General features: G+C 40.6%; 1 protein-coding gene across 2 annotated transcripts; it reads right to left on the minus strand.

Moving 5' to 3' along the window:
• Window positions 1-1,618: 1,618 nt before the first annotated feature.
• Window positions 1,619-13,885, minus strand: LOC146557203 (protein FAM171B-like). 2 transcript variants are annotated; one of them, XM_085249986.1, is made up of 8 exons: window positions 13,623-13,885; window positions 7,049-7,282; window positions 6,340-6,432; window positions 6,090-6,248; window positions 4,506-4,676; window positions 4,276-4,392; window positions 3,952-4,072; window positions 1,619-2,865 (listed from the first exon to the last, which is right to left on the minus strand). In XM_085249986.1, exons 1-8 carry the CDS (start codon window positions 13,801-13,803, stop codon window positions 1,986-1,988), a joined length of 1,956 nt encoding a protein of 651 aa, XP_085106112.1. In that variant the 5' UTR covers window positions 13,804-13,885; the 3' UTR covers window positions 1,619-1,985. The 2 variants fall into 2 exon arrangements, with proteins under 2 accessions (XP_085106112.1, XP_085106113.1); XM_085249987.1 differs by lacking the exon at window positions 13,623-13,885 and adding an exon at window positions 9,479-9,764.
• Between the last annotated feature and the right edge of the window lie 2,907 nt (window positions 13,886-16,792).

The following is a 16,792-nucleotide window of genomic DNA, read 5'->3' on the forward strand; positions in this document are numbered from 1 at the left end:
CAATGTCCAAAAAAAAGGAAAAATAACACGAAAGTCTGGCTCCTTGGGACGTCAGCCAGTGATGGTTTCTAACAATTGGCTCAAAATTGTGAATGTATATGTTCTGAATTATATCTATAACTCAGCATTTTTAGAATAGAGAGAGTGATGAAAGGCAAAGGCAAAATGTTTTAACTTGTTTTTCTGTTTCTGTTTTAGCAGTTTAGCTGTTTTCAGATCTGTAATTTTAAATCGAACATATTATGACCACCCTTACTTTAAACCTTTCCTTTGTGTGTTTCAGGGCTTTAGTGGCTTGAGCCAAAAGGCAATATCTGGGCTCTGTATTGGCCCTTTCTTCTTCCTTCCTGCTTCAATCCAGGGGGTCAGTGTTGACATTGTGGAGGACTATAAATACCTTGGAGTACACATTGACAATAAACTGGACTGGGCTAAAAACACCACAGCACTTTACAGGAAGGGCCAGAGTCGTCTCTATTTTTTGAGGCGACTGAGGTCCTTCAACATCTGCCAGAAAATGCTCAGGAATTTCTATGAGTCTGTGGTGGCCAGTGCGATCCTCTATGCTGTTGCATGCTGGGGGAGCAGGCTGAGGGTCGCAGATGCCAACAGACTTAATAAACTGATCCGTAAGGCCAGCAATGTTGTGGGGATGGAGCTGGACTCCCTCAAGGTGGTGTCGGAGAGGCGGATGCTGTCCAAGATAAAGACAATGTTGGATAACACCTCCCACCCACTCCATGACATGTTGGTCAGTCACAGGAGCTCGTTCACTGAGAGACTGAGATTACCGAAAAGCACCACTGAACGACACAGGAAATCATTCCTGCCTGTGGCCATCTCCCTGTACAACGCATCCACTTAACACACTGTTTGCTGCTACAGCTACACATGTTTCTTTTCCAACTATTTATTTATAAGTGACTTATGTATGTATGTATATATATGTATATATTGTACTATTCTTAGTTAGCGTATTGTCTGTCTTGTCTTAATGTTGGTTTAAAATGGAGCACTGTAACAAAAAATAATTTCCCCCAGGGATCAATAAAGTATTCTGATTCTGATTCTGATTCACATGGACCTGTTTGCCCTCACACCCTGTGTTCCACTTGTTTTTCTATTGCTATTTGTAATTCACTGTATTTACAACACTCACATCTCCACACACATGCATACCCTAAAGGAGTGTTCACCTTTTGTCATGGCTCAAAGTTGCCAGGTTGTGACAGTACTGGCTATTATCGAGGTGTTAGCTAGCACTGTTGCTTCCCAGCAACAAGACTGAATCCAGCCTGGAGCCTGTCTGTGAGAGCTCTGGCTTGTCTTTTTGGTACATGGGTTCCTCCCACAGTCCAAACACCTGCATGGGGTTTGGTCCACTGGTGATCCTGAACAGGCTGAGAGTGTGAATGTTTGTCTGTCTCCGTGTTAGTGCTGAGACTGATTAGTGACCTGTCCCGGGTTTACCCCACCTCCCACTGTGACTTGAATAAGTAGAAAAAAATGGATGCATGTATTTTTCCTGCATTAACACAGAAACAAACATGTGGATTTACACGACTTCTCCCTCTGATTTTCCCTCTGATAAACAAACAAAATCTTTTAAACATCACCAGGTTCCGGTATTTTATATCACATTAGCAATTTACATGAAAACAGAAATATGTAACACAAAATAAATGAATATACAACATCTTACTATAATATTATACATTATTCTTTGAGTGCATACACATGTTAGAAGCTGTTAAAAGCACATGTATTGTTACATCCACAGCGAACGATCACCAAGTCCATACGCTCTGTTGTGAAATGTGGACTCTTCTAGATGTACAGTAGCTGAAATGCAGACATTATGAGGTCTTATGGCAGAAATGCACTGAATCTCATGAATAACATACATAATTCCCCTGTGATACAAACGTGATGCTGTTCATTAACAAACTTGGAGCGATATGGGTGATAAGGCTGTTAGAGATGAGTCACTGTGCAGACGTATGTTTACTGCTCGATGCGCTTTTGACAAAAGTAGCGTTTCGCTCCAGCGTTACCGCCCTCCTGCCAGACGTCTGGTTCAGTTCACTCATGTCCACCCCAGAGTCTAAACTGGTCTCTCGACTCTCGACTGGTCTCCGTCTCCTCTGTTGCTCTGACACAGCGTAATGGATCTCAGCTGCAGGCTTGCCCTCCAGTGAGACAAACCAGGCCCGAGGAGGCTGAAGTGAGGAGATATTGGATTGTCCGTGCACCGAGTGCCTGCTGTCCAAGATTTTATGTAACGTCCCGGGCACTGACACTGACTCTGGGAGCCTGGATGTGTTGGTGGAGGTTGCTGTCTGGGAGCCACCTGAAGCTCCAAGCTTGTCTTCAGTTTCTGCTGCCTGGTGCTGGGTCTCAGGCGGACCTTTTGTCTGTGTCTGGGTGAAGTTTTCTTTACTCAAAGGCTCTGTGGCAGCACCATTTGAAGCCCCTGCACGGGGCAGGGTGGCTGACTTGCTCCACTGGGCCTCCTCTGGTTGCTCCTCTAAATGGAAGAAAGCTGGAGTGTGAAGAATTGCAACAGGCTGGTTGTAGAAAAACAAATTATCTGTCAGAGATACAGAAACTCTTTGTTCTGAAGTCTTGTGTGAACACGTCAAATCGTTCAGGTCCGTGTTCAGATCATTCTCCAGCATAATGGCCACAGCACTGGTGTTGGCTATGAAAGAAGCATTGTGTCTACTGTCCCTCTTTTCTTCAGGTTGCTGGTCCTGTGAATGAGAAGCTTTCCCTTCAAAGAGATCATCATCACATGTCGAAGTTTTTTGGTCTTTTGTCGTCACTGGTAGGATCTTTGCTGCTTTAGTTTCACCAGAGGAACACCTGCAGGTAAACCAGGACATTAGTAAATGATTATTTGGGTAAATTTAAGATTAATTTTTTATTCTTTAAAGGAATACGCCACAGAAAACTATCAACAGCTCGTCCCTGATAGTCCTATTGAGCCCAGCAAGTGTGTAAAGGGCAAAGGTTTATGATACACGCGTCATTACCTGTATTATGCAGAACTGGGTGATGCTACATGACCACAGTATGAATATTTGATAGAGGGTTTTCAGTGAAATATTCACTTAAAAGTATATTGTGACTTCTAAGTGATAGCCCATATAGGACATGGTTATACTGAAAGTTAGAGATTGGACAGCACTTTTGAATTAGTGAGCCTTTGTGTGAAGGTTTTTGTTCTGGTCACTATGATCATGTAATTGCAATGTGCATGACATGACAGCGGAGTTGCTGTAAGTAAACTATTGTTCATATCTTTATGATTCAGGGAGTTTGTCTAAGTCTAAGAATATTTTAACCTTCCAGCCATTTTCACTCCTTTGTCATAACATTGTCATTATTAACAAAAGTAAAGCAGCTCAGTGGGCCAAACTGGGATACTTTGTCAGAACTCCAGGCCTCAAGGGTTGATGTGCTGCAGGTTTTAGATGTATCCTTGATCCAACACAACTGATTCAAATGGCTAAATTAACTCCTCAACATGTCTCAAAGTTCTCCAGAGGCCTGGTAATGAACTAGTCATTTGATTCAGGTGTATTGACCCAGGGTGTTATTGTTGGAGTTGCCCAACCCTGTCTTAGATCTCCCTATTGTGAAAATAAAGGACTAAAGGATTCTGCTACATTGCAAAATCCCATCGAAGAGCACAAAGCATTGACCCAGAGCAACTCTGATCCACAGAGTTCCCACATGAAAACCTGCAGGACCCAAATGACCCACTGCAAACATCCTGATACGAGGCATTAAAGGACTTCGCCACAGGTTTCAGGTCCACATCTCAGTAGGTCAGAACTGATGTGTTGGCGCAGGTGGCTCCTACACAGTATACGGCAGGTGGCTCTAATGTTGTAGTTGGATCTGGTGTAGTTTAGTATAAAAGTATTTTTTCTCTTTTCTTTTTACCTGCAATAACATAACCCAACCAGAAGAGAGATGATAATAACGAGTGTCCCTCCAAAGAGAACCATCAGGAAAAAGGAATGCCGTATGATGAAGTCAATGGGAATGGCAAGTTCAAAGAAACCTGAAGAAGATCAGAAGGAGGACTTTTAGAGAGTCCAGAATAGAAAATATAAAATGTGATCAAATATGTAATAATATGTAATATTAGTCGCTGCCTTCCAAGGTTGTGAATAATGAAATTAATACAATGATAAAATCCAATTTTATTAATTATTCCAGTGCAGAAAATATCTGAAAGTCTGTACTGCTAAAAGTGACTTTTACCTCTGTTAGATGACACAGGTGCTGCGATCCAGTAGCCGAGATGAGGAGCTGTGAAAGTCCACACAAGACTTCCATCTACTGATGTCACCTTTCCTAATCCTTTTCTCATCCATGCCCCTGAAGAGACCCAGCAACCCTTTTACACTTATATCCTCTTTTCTCGCACTTATGTTAATGACTTATCAGATGAGTGGGGCGTTAGTATGTGTGTGATTATGATTTCTACTCACCAGTGGTCTGGTTAAAGAACCAGGCTGGAATAACACTCGAAGACTGAAGTCCAAAGCTGTCGGGAATGTTGAGGTTCATCTGCACAGGCCCAGTCACATGTAACTCCGTGTCTCCTGAGAAAAGCTGCACGCTGACAGCTGCCACCGGGCTTAACTCCACACTGACGTATCCTAGAGGACATTAATAAATGTGTAAGAGAAGAGCAGGTTATTATGTGCCCTGGGCAAATTTAGCTCCGACAGCTTTGTTTTTCTTTTCTTGAATAAAAGGTTCATGTAATAATACTTTAGTGTAATACAGCTTTGGTATTGTAGTTTAGTACTGCTTAAATCTGTGTAGAACTTATAAATAATTGTTACCCATTCAAAACTCATGGAACTGTGTAAAGGCCTTAACTGCTTCAAGCCAAAATTTCACGTGTATTTGTCTTTAGAACCACAAGATGGTGCCAAAGTTCATCATGTGAAGGAAAACAAATTCCGTTTTAAGGCAATTTCAAAAACTCCCTCAAAAAAATATATGTGACAAGTAGAAAGTTTGTTTTTATGTTCTTGTGCGGCTCTTCTTGTACTCATGTATTCCCTTTTTGTGCCCCAGTACTTGTCTTCACGCTGTTACTTTCATTTCAACTGCCGTTCTGTCTGCTAATCATCTGTGGGTTTCAGTGGGAGTGCATCCACAGATCAGCATCCAACGTCTTTTAGATCACACGTTTCTTTTGAGGCTGCCATGTGTAGTAATGTGTCACTTCACATCACTTTTTCCACAACACGAAATTAAAAAATAACTCAAGGAAACTCGATCAATCGTCTCCTGCCGACTTTACCCAGTTAAAAGTAGTTTCCCGGCCTTTGTTGGAGCTGCATTTCATTTTCTGTTTCGTTTCCATGATATTCTGTCAAAATATGCATAGCTTGTGGCTTTGTGGTGACCATTTTACACACTGGTCATAGCGTAGGTCATAGCATAACTTTTTAAATGAATCAACGAAATGTCCATCCAGGGTCAAAAGGAGGGCTGGAGCTTCTCCCAGCTGTCACGGGGCAAAACGTATGGTGCACCTCGGTGTCTACTGTTGCTCCAGTATGAATGCCAAAGTATTCTTTGGAAAGATACTGAACCTTGAGTTGTTCCTGATGGGTTTCAGAGTGTGAATGTGTGTGAATGTTAGATAGAAAGCACTTAGGCATAGAAAAATGTGCTCCTATGAATGAGACTCATAGTATAAAGTGCTTTGAGTGCTCAAGCATGGTAGAAAAGTACTGTAAAAGAAGCAGTCCATTTACCACAGAGAGCTGGCTCAAAAACACCTATGGTCGGTTTAGAATGAACCTAACCTCATGGGAGGAAGCCCAAGTACCTCCAAAGAACATGCACGCTCCACAACGAGACTCCAGCCACTGCTGGGTTTAAACCCAGGACCTTTTTGCTCTGAAGCAACCACTGCATCACTTCGCTGCCCCAAAATGCAGACATTATGAAGTATAAAGAAAAAAGTAATGAATGCATTGCACCTGTGAGACACCTGGTAATTCTGACTATGCTATTCATGCTTTTGCAGAACAAAAAATACATCTAAATACCAGATTTATTGCTCATGATGCCTCGAGTGGCCAGGAAGCCCCCCTGCTCTGACGTCAGCCTGGGAATGGTCAGGAAGGCTTTAACAGAGGTGATATTACTGCTGTGTGTCAGGTTCAGCAGGGTTTTAGGAAAACTGACCACAGGCTGGGATGAAGCATCTGCAAAATGATACAAAACATTTGTAAGGACATTACATTTCCCAATAACAGAGAACAGGAGCATCAGTGACTTTAACAGCTTATACAGTACCAGATGTTCTCCCAGTGATCAGGACAGAATCCTCAAAAAGCCAGATGTTCCCTTGATTCACACCCTGAAGTGATAATGTCACTGATGAAAATACTACAGTAGTGACAAAGAGAAAAGGAGGAAAGAACCCAAATTAGCATTAGCACACTATGGTTTACTTTTCTTCCACTAGATGGCAGTGTGGGGTTTTTTTATTCTTCAATGCTAATACTGTCCCCTCAAATGATACAAGCAAAGGAAAAAGCCTTTTTCTGGAAGAGGCTTACAGCAATAATAGCTCAGGTTTAAAGAGGTTTCAATTCAAAGCTTTAGTTAAAAGGAAAAATGTAGCATTGAATGTGGAAGAGGAGCAAAAGAAGCAAACACTCCAGATGTGGGTCAAAAAATAATCCCGGACAGATTGCAGCAGCCAGGAAAAGCTAATTAGGTGTCAAATGCAAGAAAGGTGGAGGAACGTTTGGCCTTGCACAAACAGAGAACGTTCGAAAAGAAGTGCGCATGAATCAAAGTGTTTTCCCTGGTTGCTTTTCATGATGAAATAAAACCCCCACAATTCTCTTCTCTCTCTGCAGTGCTGGTGTAAACATGTGACATTCAGCTATAACCAAAGAATAAATGGTTTGAGCTGAGCTAAATTTCAAAATGAGAGCTAGCATGGAAAAAAAAAAACATCCACACAATGTGCAAACACCCTGAACAGATGACATACTTGGCATTTTGTCGGTTTTACAAGGCAGCAGTGTGCAAATGTAGCCGTCATGGCAGGCAACAACTGTGAGAAGCATCCCAGTGTGGTAAGGTATGTGAAGCAAGACCCCACCATCCTCCCCAGAAAGAGCTGTTTTGGTCTTGGTGTAGTTGACGTAGACCTCCACCACTGCCTGGCTCAGGTACTGACGACTCAGCACATCATTCACCTGGACCTTCAAGCTGAAGGTAGAACCTGGGGAAAGAAAACCGATAACTGCAGGTTCACAAAATGATGGGAGCATAGTCATGGCTGCAGCTCTGACAAATGTGACACTTTACATCTGCAAGTTTATAGAAGTTATGATGAGGAGGTAAAAAATATGTAAGAGTGCATCACTGCAACCCCTGAACGAGCAAGTTTCTGATGTTCTCTGAACAAAATGTATCATTTTAAGCTCCATGAACATTAAAAGCTTCAAATACTGAACTTTAATATTTCAGCAGAACAGAGGTGGCTGCAGTGCTAATTAACCTGGACGAGACATTATTGACAAAACAACAAGAAAATTAGTTTACGGAATCCCTCGAGGGCATCAATCAATTAATCCCAGTGGACTGTAAAGATGGGGACACAAATGCTAATATTGAAAGTGGGCAATTAGTCCAGCAAAGCATGCAGTCACAGCAACATTTTGCCACATCAGCATGCAGACAGCTGCCTAGGGTACATATTTTCAATACTGTAATTCTCGTGAGAGTCTCCTAATCATTAAATGTTTCAAGCAGCAGCCACAGAATCCCATTTAGGCACCTTACTCAATTAGCCACTTTCACACTGAATAAACCAATAAAAAGGTTAATGGAGACTTCTAAAGGGCAATGTGTTGCATAACAATACAAAATACTCAATAATCCATCACAGCCAAACAAGAATCACTGACTAAAGGATGAAGCCGATGCATTAAGCTACACTAATCAAAATATTTATTTAAGCATTGGATTAAATCCATAACACGATTAGATTAGAGTATTTTAGCCTCTTTTAGCTGCTTATTTTTGTTTTAAATCCTCAATACGCAGCCTTGCATACAAGGTCATGTTTAGAGAGACAGTGCTTGATAAAGCCTCGCCCACCCTGGTGAAGAAAACGATTCATGGCTCCCGGCTGCTTTCGTTTTATGCCAACGTATCTCCTTGTCAATTCTGTCTTCTACAATGAATGCATACAAAATATATATTTAGGCACCTAGGTAAGATGAGGTAACTGTATTCATACCCATGGGTAAGTTAAATTTGCTTTACGGAAAAAAATGATAGCATTTGGCATCCCTTCAAAAACACAAATACCTAATAAATATAAACCTCACTGTAGCACATATATAGTAATTTAATGTTTCGAATCAAAAACAAAAACAGTTCTTATTTAATTCAGTAACAGCTACAGGGACAAAGCTGTTTTTATAACGCTTATTCCTGCACCTTGGAGATAGAAACCTCCGTCCTGAGGAAAGAAGCTGAAATTCACCCTGTAGAGGATGGGAACCATTTTTAAGGATTGATAAAGTCATCGCTAAACAAGACTGTGGCTCACCTATCAGGTGACTGGACCATCTCACTATCTGATTCAGTGAGTGACTGAGGTCTGACCGAACCATGCCACCAAACAAAAGGATAAAACAGACTCAATAACAGAATGATAAAACAAAGTTCAATTTTTTTGGTCAATGTGGAAATGAGCAAGTTTCCTGAGGCAGTAAAGGTGCTGGTGACCCTTTTTACCAACTGATTTGCAGTTCTGATCAAAGTTCAGTTTTTCATTGATTATGGTGCCAAGATATTTATATGATTGCACTTGCTCTATTTTCTGACTTTTAATTAAGGTGATTCTGACGCCAAGCTCTCATTCACTGCCGGTTGCTGCGTGTGCATGCACCCAAATGATGTGGTCCATTGGTTAGTCCTGGTAAAAGTCCTTCTGTCAAGACTCAAATTCAGCATTTTTGCTGTCACTATTGTGGCTTCTGAAGCTATTTGTCACTTACACAGAAATCAATTGCTTAGTAATCCTTTTTTTATCCTAATGGGGGGCCATGACTCTCAAAATGAACTTGATGATTTTCCCAGTGAAGTGTGCACTGATGGTGTGACCTCTGTGTAGTGTCTTCTCTGGTCTGCATTCACAACAAAAAGGCAATGGTTAGAATGCTCTCTTTTTAATGTCGTGGGCAATCAGCACAAAATCTCGCAGGAATCCTCCATTATTCTGAGGATTACATTTCCACTTGCAGTGTGATCGTATAGTGGTAAATTTATACAACCAAAATAGAAAAACTTCAACACCATTAACATTGCATGTTAAATTTCCCAAATGAAAGGAATATAGAAATATATTTTAAAGCTGTACATGAAACAATGTAAATTCTCTAAACAGTGTGGCACAGTCACATACCTGCATTCACAACAAAAAGGCAATGGTTAGAATGCTCTCTTTTTAATGTCGTGGGCAATCAGCACAAAATCTAAACGGGAAAGCAACAACAGAGTTAGCTAACTATGCTCCCATTTTGTTTCCTCTCCTCCCAATAAAGAAATCTCACATAAACGTGCACTCAGTTCAACATAAAGACTGGAGAAATGACCCGCAACAAATGATGTATAAACAACAAAAATAATCGGGTCAGACTGTATTACTTTAACAGCCTGCGATATGATTTTTCCTCCCCACGACATTTGCGAATTCCTTACCTCGCAGGAATCCTCCATTATTCTGAGGATTACCCAGAATCCCTTGCCCTTTGTGAATATTCAGGGTCACTTTTTCGACAGTAGGTGGCGCCAATGTCCCATTTAGCGGGATTTAACTTCAACTCTATTTAACTATGTTACAATGGCACAGATCAAAACAGCCCGAGGCACTCAGATTCTTGTCTTTTTACCATCTTCCCCCCGCTGGAAAATGGAATGGACTTTGCATTTGAGACTGGGAAGCTACAGCCATCTTTTATATACAGTCTATGGTCTGGGCTGCAGTGTGGTCATGCACTTTAAATATCTTTCTGATGGTGGGTACAGAAAAACCACGTCATGTGTCTATAAGTGCAGCCACTAATAAATAAATTTCAATTTTAAACTACTGCATTTGTATAAGTTAATCATTTTGAAAGACGCTTGGTGATTTTTCTTGCAGGAAAATGTGGACAATTAACAAAGTTCAGAGTAACATTTTTATATTAGCAATTTCTTTACCTACAGTAACTCACTAGCATATAGCTAACAGTAACCAGATGGTGCTAAAATAAATATCTGGCACAGATAATCCAATGCATTTTGTTAGATTTAATTATTTACATATTGTAGACTTTCGTGTCTTCCCCTCCAGTGGACATGGTTTCAGAAGATTCTATGAAGCGCTGCACACTTCAGCCCTGCTCGTCACCAAACAGCAGACAAAGTTTGCTACTACCTATTGAGCTGTTACAGATCCACATATCTGCCATGGTGCCTGATTTCGAGCCTTATTTTCTGTCTCGAATTATCTACGCCTGTGTCTTATTCCCTGAGTTGTTTCCACTTCCCTGATTATCACTTTGTGTATAAATAGTCCTACCCTCCCCTCAGTCCCCTCAGTGAACAGTGTGTGCTGAGCACCCTACCTGATTTCTTCTTTGTATTCTCATTTTGGATTTTATTTTGGACTCTATCAGTCTGCATCATCCCAAATAAAACAGCTCACTTTTGGTTTTAAGTCTGCATCCTGTATGTGGGTCCTCACTCTTGCATTTCCGCACACTATTTTTTCTATATGAGTTGGAGTAACACGTGACAGGTACCTCAGCCTTTCAGATGAATATCAGAGTTGAGTGTGTAAAAAGGCAGCTAGGTGCTAATGCTCATATCGTATTTTGCTAAGTGGCAAAAAAAATCAATTAATGCATCTTTAAATTGTGACTTTTTCCACAGCCAAGTTCAGCAGTCCAAACACAAGCAGTGGTTCAATGAAGTAAAACAACTCTGTGGATCCATCTTTCTGTCATGGTAGCTTACAAAGCACGAGGATAAAGCAGCACATATTTACTGAAGAAAAAGAAATCAAACGAATGATTGCACAGAATAGCTGTAAACATCTGAGCCCAGTGACCCATATCAAATATAATAAAGCCGCTGAAAAGGAAAATGCTCCATGCAAAGAGCTTACTGTGTACAGATGCAACACTGTGGTAAGAGCTACATTAGCTTCCTTCACCTTATGCACTGTAATAAACACTGTCAACTGAGCTGCACCTCTGGCGTAGCTGGGAAAGTGAGTTTGGGGAGTCGTAAATCTCAACAGCTGGATCATCATCAGTTCTGTAGTTATTTTTCACCATGAGCTCATGAAAATGCCTTCATAACACTTTTTATTAATGGCTAAGTGTTGCTTACTGCCACAGCAGCGATGTAATGCCATAAGCATCTTTCTCTAATGGTGACAAAACCACTCTGACAGCAGCAGCGGATGAAATCGCTGCTGCTTTGATTGCTTATAATCCTGCTTCCAAAGGAGATGCCAAAGGTTTACTGCAAACTCATGAAGCTTTATGCGACCAGCTTTCCCAGTGTTTCACCAAGTGCCAAAGCCAGATAACCACATCAAGCCATATCACTGCCCCGAACAATTCTCTTTGATCAGAGGCAGACAAATGCCCGGAGCTCCTTATTTTCAGCCACAATGAGAAACAAACATGTCCATTTGGCTGTTTTATCATCAACCCACCAAGATACTTACACCAGTGCAGATGGACACGAGGAGGCTTGTGTTGGGAGAGGCAGCCTCCGCTTCATGTGTGTTCCGCCTTAGTGGCCAAGCATAACAGAAGGGGGTCACTAAATCTGTAGTGGAGGTGCTTCGTGCCAGATTACTATAATCTCCCCATTTGGCGAACTGAACCAGGTTTATGAAGTGGGCCGTCTGAGGTCAGTGAGTGCAGATGAGAAATGGATTCCATATTGTGTGTACAATGTGGCTGGAATGGTGTTATCATCCTCCGCGGAAAAGTAATAAAGAATTCCACAAAGCTTTACTTTATAAATATGTGCAGATTTGAAGTGAAATATTAAAGTGGGCGATAATGACTGAAAACTCTGTCTGTGGCTAAATGCTGACACGCATCACCACATTATCACCTTTTTCTTTTTATCAGACATGACAACAACAATCAGAGATCCACAGGAAGGAACGCAAACATGTTGACTGGTCAGTTTTCAGACCAGACAGATGGTCCCACAGGGACTTATCTCTTGTGCCACCCCCACTCTCCCCCACATTTGTCTGTATGTGTTGGAATTAGGCCACATATTCCACTGATGGACGACAACACAATTAAACCTTTTTAATATGTGGGGTACAACAAGCATAAGTCAGCAATATCAAACCGAAGAAAGGTTTAAGACATTAAAAAAAATCACATTGGAGGTTGGGGGTTGGTTAGTGAAGTAGGGGCTGATGTCCTAAAATGGTCATGTTTGTCAAATAATTACAACGTTCCCCGAGGCCGAATGATTAAATCGTTAAGTCTGCCGATCTGCTCGTTCTGAAGGGAACAACAATGAAGACGTTAATCTCAGTGTGGGTGAAGAGGCCATCTGTATTTGTGGGGGTGTTTTGTTTTTAACTCAAGTGGAAAGTGGGCATTTGTTCCCCCTGAGAGTTTACTTGGAACTGAAGGGACAGGGAAGCTAAGAGGACGTGGTTTTGTCAGGACTCAGCTGCAGGCCTGCAGACGGGGGGAGGGATGGCCAGAGACGACAGCATGCTTGGGTACATTTCCAAGTGTTGTAGTCAACAACACAGACCGGGGGATCATGTGATGGTAATGCACTCCTACATCAGCATGAATAAGTCATGAAATCAGTTGATAAGAGCGAGGTCACAAATCCCTCTTTCAGCTCCTCTGGAAGCAGAAAGTCTGTCACGAAAAGCTCAAGCGTGTCTGCGAGCGAGGGAGAAGAACAGACGAGCTTCCGAATGAGATTCTCCCTTAAATGTTGTGAATTAAAACAGCTCAGCTGGAGACAAATTGAAGAAGTTAAAAAGAAGAATGAGCCTGCTGTAGCGCCAGCAGATGATTTGCATGGAATTATAATCTAGACTGAGCTGATATCGAGAGCTGTCTGAGCTGTATTCCAAGCATGTGTTTGACATGCTTTTTGGCCAAATCCCAGAACACTTTAATATGTTAATACTGTCATAATGTTGTAAATAATGTGCACACGAAATGATCAAATTTGTGCCTGGTGGTGGCGATGCGCTAAAAGGAGACAGATGGAGACACCTTACTCATGAGTTGGCAGCAGGAAGATCCAACATCACTTATTGCTCATGAGAAAATCTGCAGATTTGTGAGAAAATCCTCATACAGATGGTCTAAGCCGGCTCAATAAAGGTTTCTTATAATATGGTACTTGCAGCCTTTTGGGGAAGAAAGATGAAGCATGAATATATAAAAAGAACTGTTAAAAGAAAAGTTATGTTCTCGGGATGTAATGCAGTTCATTTGCTCCTCAAACATTTAACTGAGGACAGAGTGTAAACTTTAAATCGACGTTACACCGACCTGGCCTGGGCTCCAGCGCTTGCTGTTGGAGTTGAAAGGGCTCTTGTTTCCTGGGATCCTGGTTTGAAAAGTTCCCATCATCGGCATGCAGAGGGTGTCCCGCAGCCGGAGTGAACTCAGCCCTTCCACGGCCGCATAAAACCAGCGAGCACAGCAGAGACACGCAAAACAGCAGGCGCATGACTTTCAAAGAGCCTCGTTTTTACTCACCACAGGTCCAGGTTTCATCTACAAAGTACACAAGGACAAAGATGCTCACTCCGCTGCCATCACAACTACTTTTCTGTGAGCCACCCTTCAAACAGCGCAGGAAACTCCGCCCCCTTCCACCGAGAGCCGCTCCATCCATCCATCTAATTTAATGGGTTTAATTCAGTTTTTTATTACATTTTTATTTTTTTGCAAATCAGTTCTTATAAACTTTGACTGACATTATTTTTTTCCAAGGGTTTTTGAAAATTATTATTTTTATCATTATTTATTTATTTATTTAATATAAAGCACAGTATTAACCCTAGATATTTCTAAATATTATAAAAAAAAGCATATTGTTTTTGAATTAACAATAATAGTAAGAGTTTAATAAATAAATAAAATAGTTTTTATTTGTTTTATTTAACTTTTACGCTGACTGTATTAATTCTATAAGCACTGCAAAATGTTTTTATCTCTTTTATTTATTTATTTATTTATATTTCTTTTTATTCTGATGCACTTTTCAAACTTTTCTTTTATGCATGTGATGTCATCATTACTAATATTGCTAGCATTATTGCTGTTAGTACAAGTACTATTTTTTAACCTTATGTAAAAAATTTCAACAAGACATAAAAACTAAAAACATGAAATGGACAAAATGCGTTGATTTGCACTGACAGATGAGCTTAATTAGCACAGACCAATGTCTAAATGATGTTATAAAAAATATATTTGATTATGTTTTAGAAGCAAATGATTTATGTTAAAAAATGAGGACTATATTGATGTTTGAGAGATGTAGAGAACCATATTTGAGTTTCATCACATCATACTTAAGTTTTGCAACCTTCCTCCTATTGTAGCTTTACATTAGAGTCAAAGTTAGTCCTCAGCAGCAGTGTTTTCATCGTGCGCTGGATGGTGTTTTAATTTGATGTGCAAACACTTGCATCATGTGGTTTTTACCACTAGATGGGGATAATGCAATGTCAATTAACGAAGTGACACTTAACGTTTCCGTTTCAGTTACCAGTTCAAAAGACTATCTTGACAACAGCAGTTTAACCTGAAGGCGGTTACTTCTAAATGAAGTTGTAGTTGCAGTGTGAGCAGTGCTGATAGCAGCAGCAATGATTCAAATCTCAGTTGTAGTTCTAGATGTCTTTATTTAATGGTTATTTATACATTTGTGGAAATTTGCATGTCTATTAAAAGCCTTCATTAAACATTAATTCTGCCTCCGGCGTCTTTTAAAGTTTTCTCTTTCTACTTTTACAGCAATATTTTAATCAGTGATTCAAAATTCGACCACGCTGCACTCTTCCTCTGTATTTGTTCCCGAGTACAGAGGCAAAGCTGTGGGCCAAAGGCCACTGTGCGTGAAGGGGGTAAAAGATAAAGTTTTCAGTCTTTTTTCTATGTGTTTTAAAGTTTGAAATGTAAATTTTGGGGCTGGAAAGGTCAGCATAACAACACTGTGGTAGTATAGGCTCTGCAGGTTTCTAATTAGGTAAACTGTGGTTGATTTTCCATTTGTTTTCTGCACATTTACAAGTTTTGTTATTTTTCTTTACTTTCAGTGTGGACTTCAGCTTCCTCACTGAATTGTCCAAATCTTTGTTATGTTCTGAGTTCATGTGCAGCTGGGGGGAGACCACTGCTGTCGGGGTGTGCTTGGCTTGTCAAGGTTTCCCAGCAGAACGCTGCATTGTAATCGGATGATCAGTGTTATTCACTTCACCCTGGCAGTCGTTTTATTCCAGACCATAATTACGTTTTTATTTGCTTTTTTTTGTTGTTTTTTCCTGTTTTGTACTCGCTAACAATATCGAGAGATTAAATAAGGTACAAGTCATGCCCTGCTTCACTTCATTATGTCACCTGAAGGTTGGTTTCCTCACTTATGTCCGCCTGCGGAGCTTCCTGTTGCCAAAATATGAGTGAATCCTTCCCCAGCTGCTTTCTTCACCATCATAGCTCTTCTGTGACAGGAGCCTGAGCGAGGCAGTGAGCTGACACATTTGTCCTCCCAGCTCTATTCCCCTCTGACAAAGTATAAATCGGCGTCTAAACACACAAGCACGAGGATGGATGACAGCCCTAGTCTCCAGGATCAATTTGCCACAAATTAGATACAGTAATGGTTCATTTCTCCACATAAATAGCTGCATCTATGGGGACTGTTTTGGAAATCTGCTAGCTTTCACCCTGGAAATCTGTGCCAGCGCTCTGCTCCATCCCTGACTGCTTTCTTCTATTAATCTTATCGGAGCTCAGATAGCGTCTCTCTTTTGTCTTTCTGCACACAATGCTGCAGTTTATTAGTTTCTTTTGATAAAGGAAGAAACACGTCTGTTTAAATTTGTTTTTATCAAACTAAGCTTAACTACTCATTGCCTTAGAAATAAACTAATATTTTATAACACTAATATTAATAATGTACAATATCAGCCTTAATCAGTGTTGACTGAAGGCAATTACAGTAATGTAGCTAGATTTGTAGGTTTGACAGTGTCTTTACTGTAATCTACAATAAGTTTCTTACTGTAAAAACAGTGTTGTTGTGCATGAAATGTAAATACTGAAGTGTAAGAGTTCCAGCTGTTTTGTTCCAAATGTACTGTAATCACCATAAACAGCTTATTACAGTAAATGTCTATATATATCATAATACAAATATATTTATTACTCCTTCAGGTGACTATTTTTGTTGGCACTATGTAAAGGAAACTGAATTGAATTCAACTGAAGGACAGCTTCTCACTTTGCAGATCCTCTCCCAGGTGCACTTGGCTCAGTTTCTCATCATTTTGAATTTCCAAAATTCTAGGACACGACAGTGAAGTCGGAAAAAAGAGAAACACCCTGAAGGTGAACACTGGCTGGATTTGATTAATCACCACAGGAGTCTTGGTCATGGTGTGTCATTGCCAAATAAACCTTCTAACTGTTCTCCACAGAAACACTGAAAA

The sequence above is a fragment of the Mchenga conophoros genome, linkage group LG16 (genome assembly GCF_057382185.1).
Source record: "Mchenga conophoros isolate Kocher_MC1m ecotype Shallow Benthic linkage group LG16, M_conophoros_male_GT1.1, whole genome shotgun sequence".
Lineage (NCBI taxonomy): Eukaryota > Metazoa > Chordata > Actinopteri > Cichliformes > Cichlidae > Mchenga > Mchenga conophoros.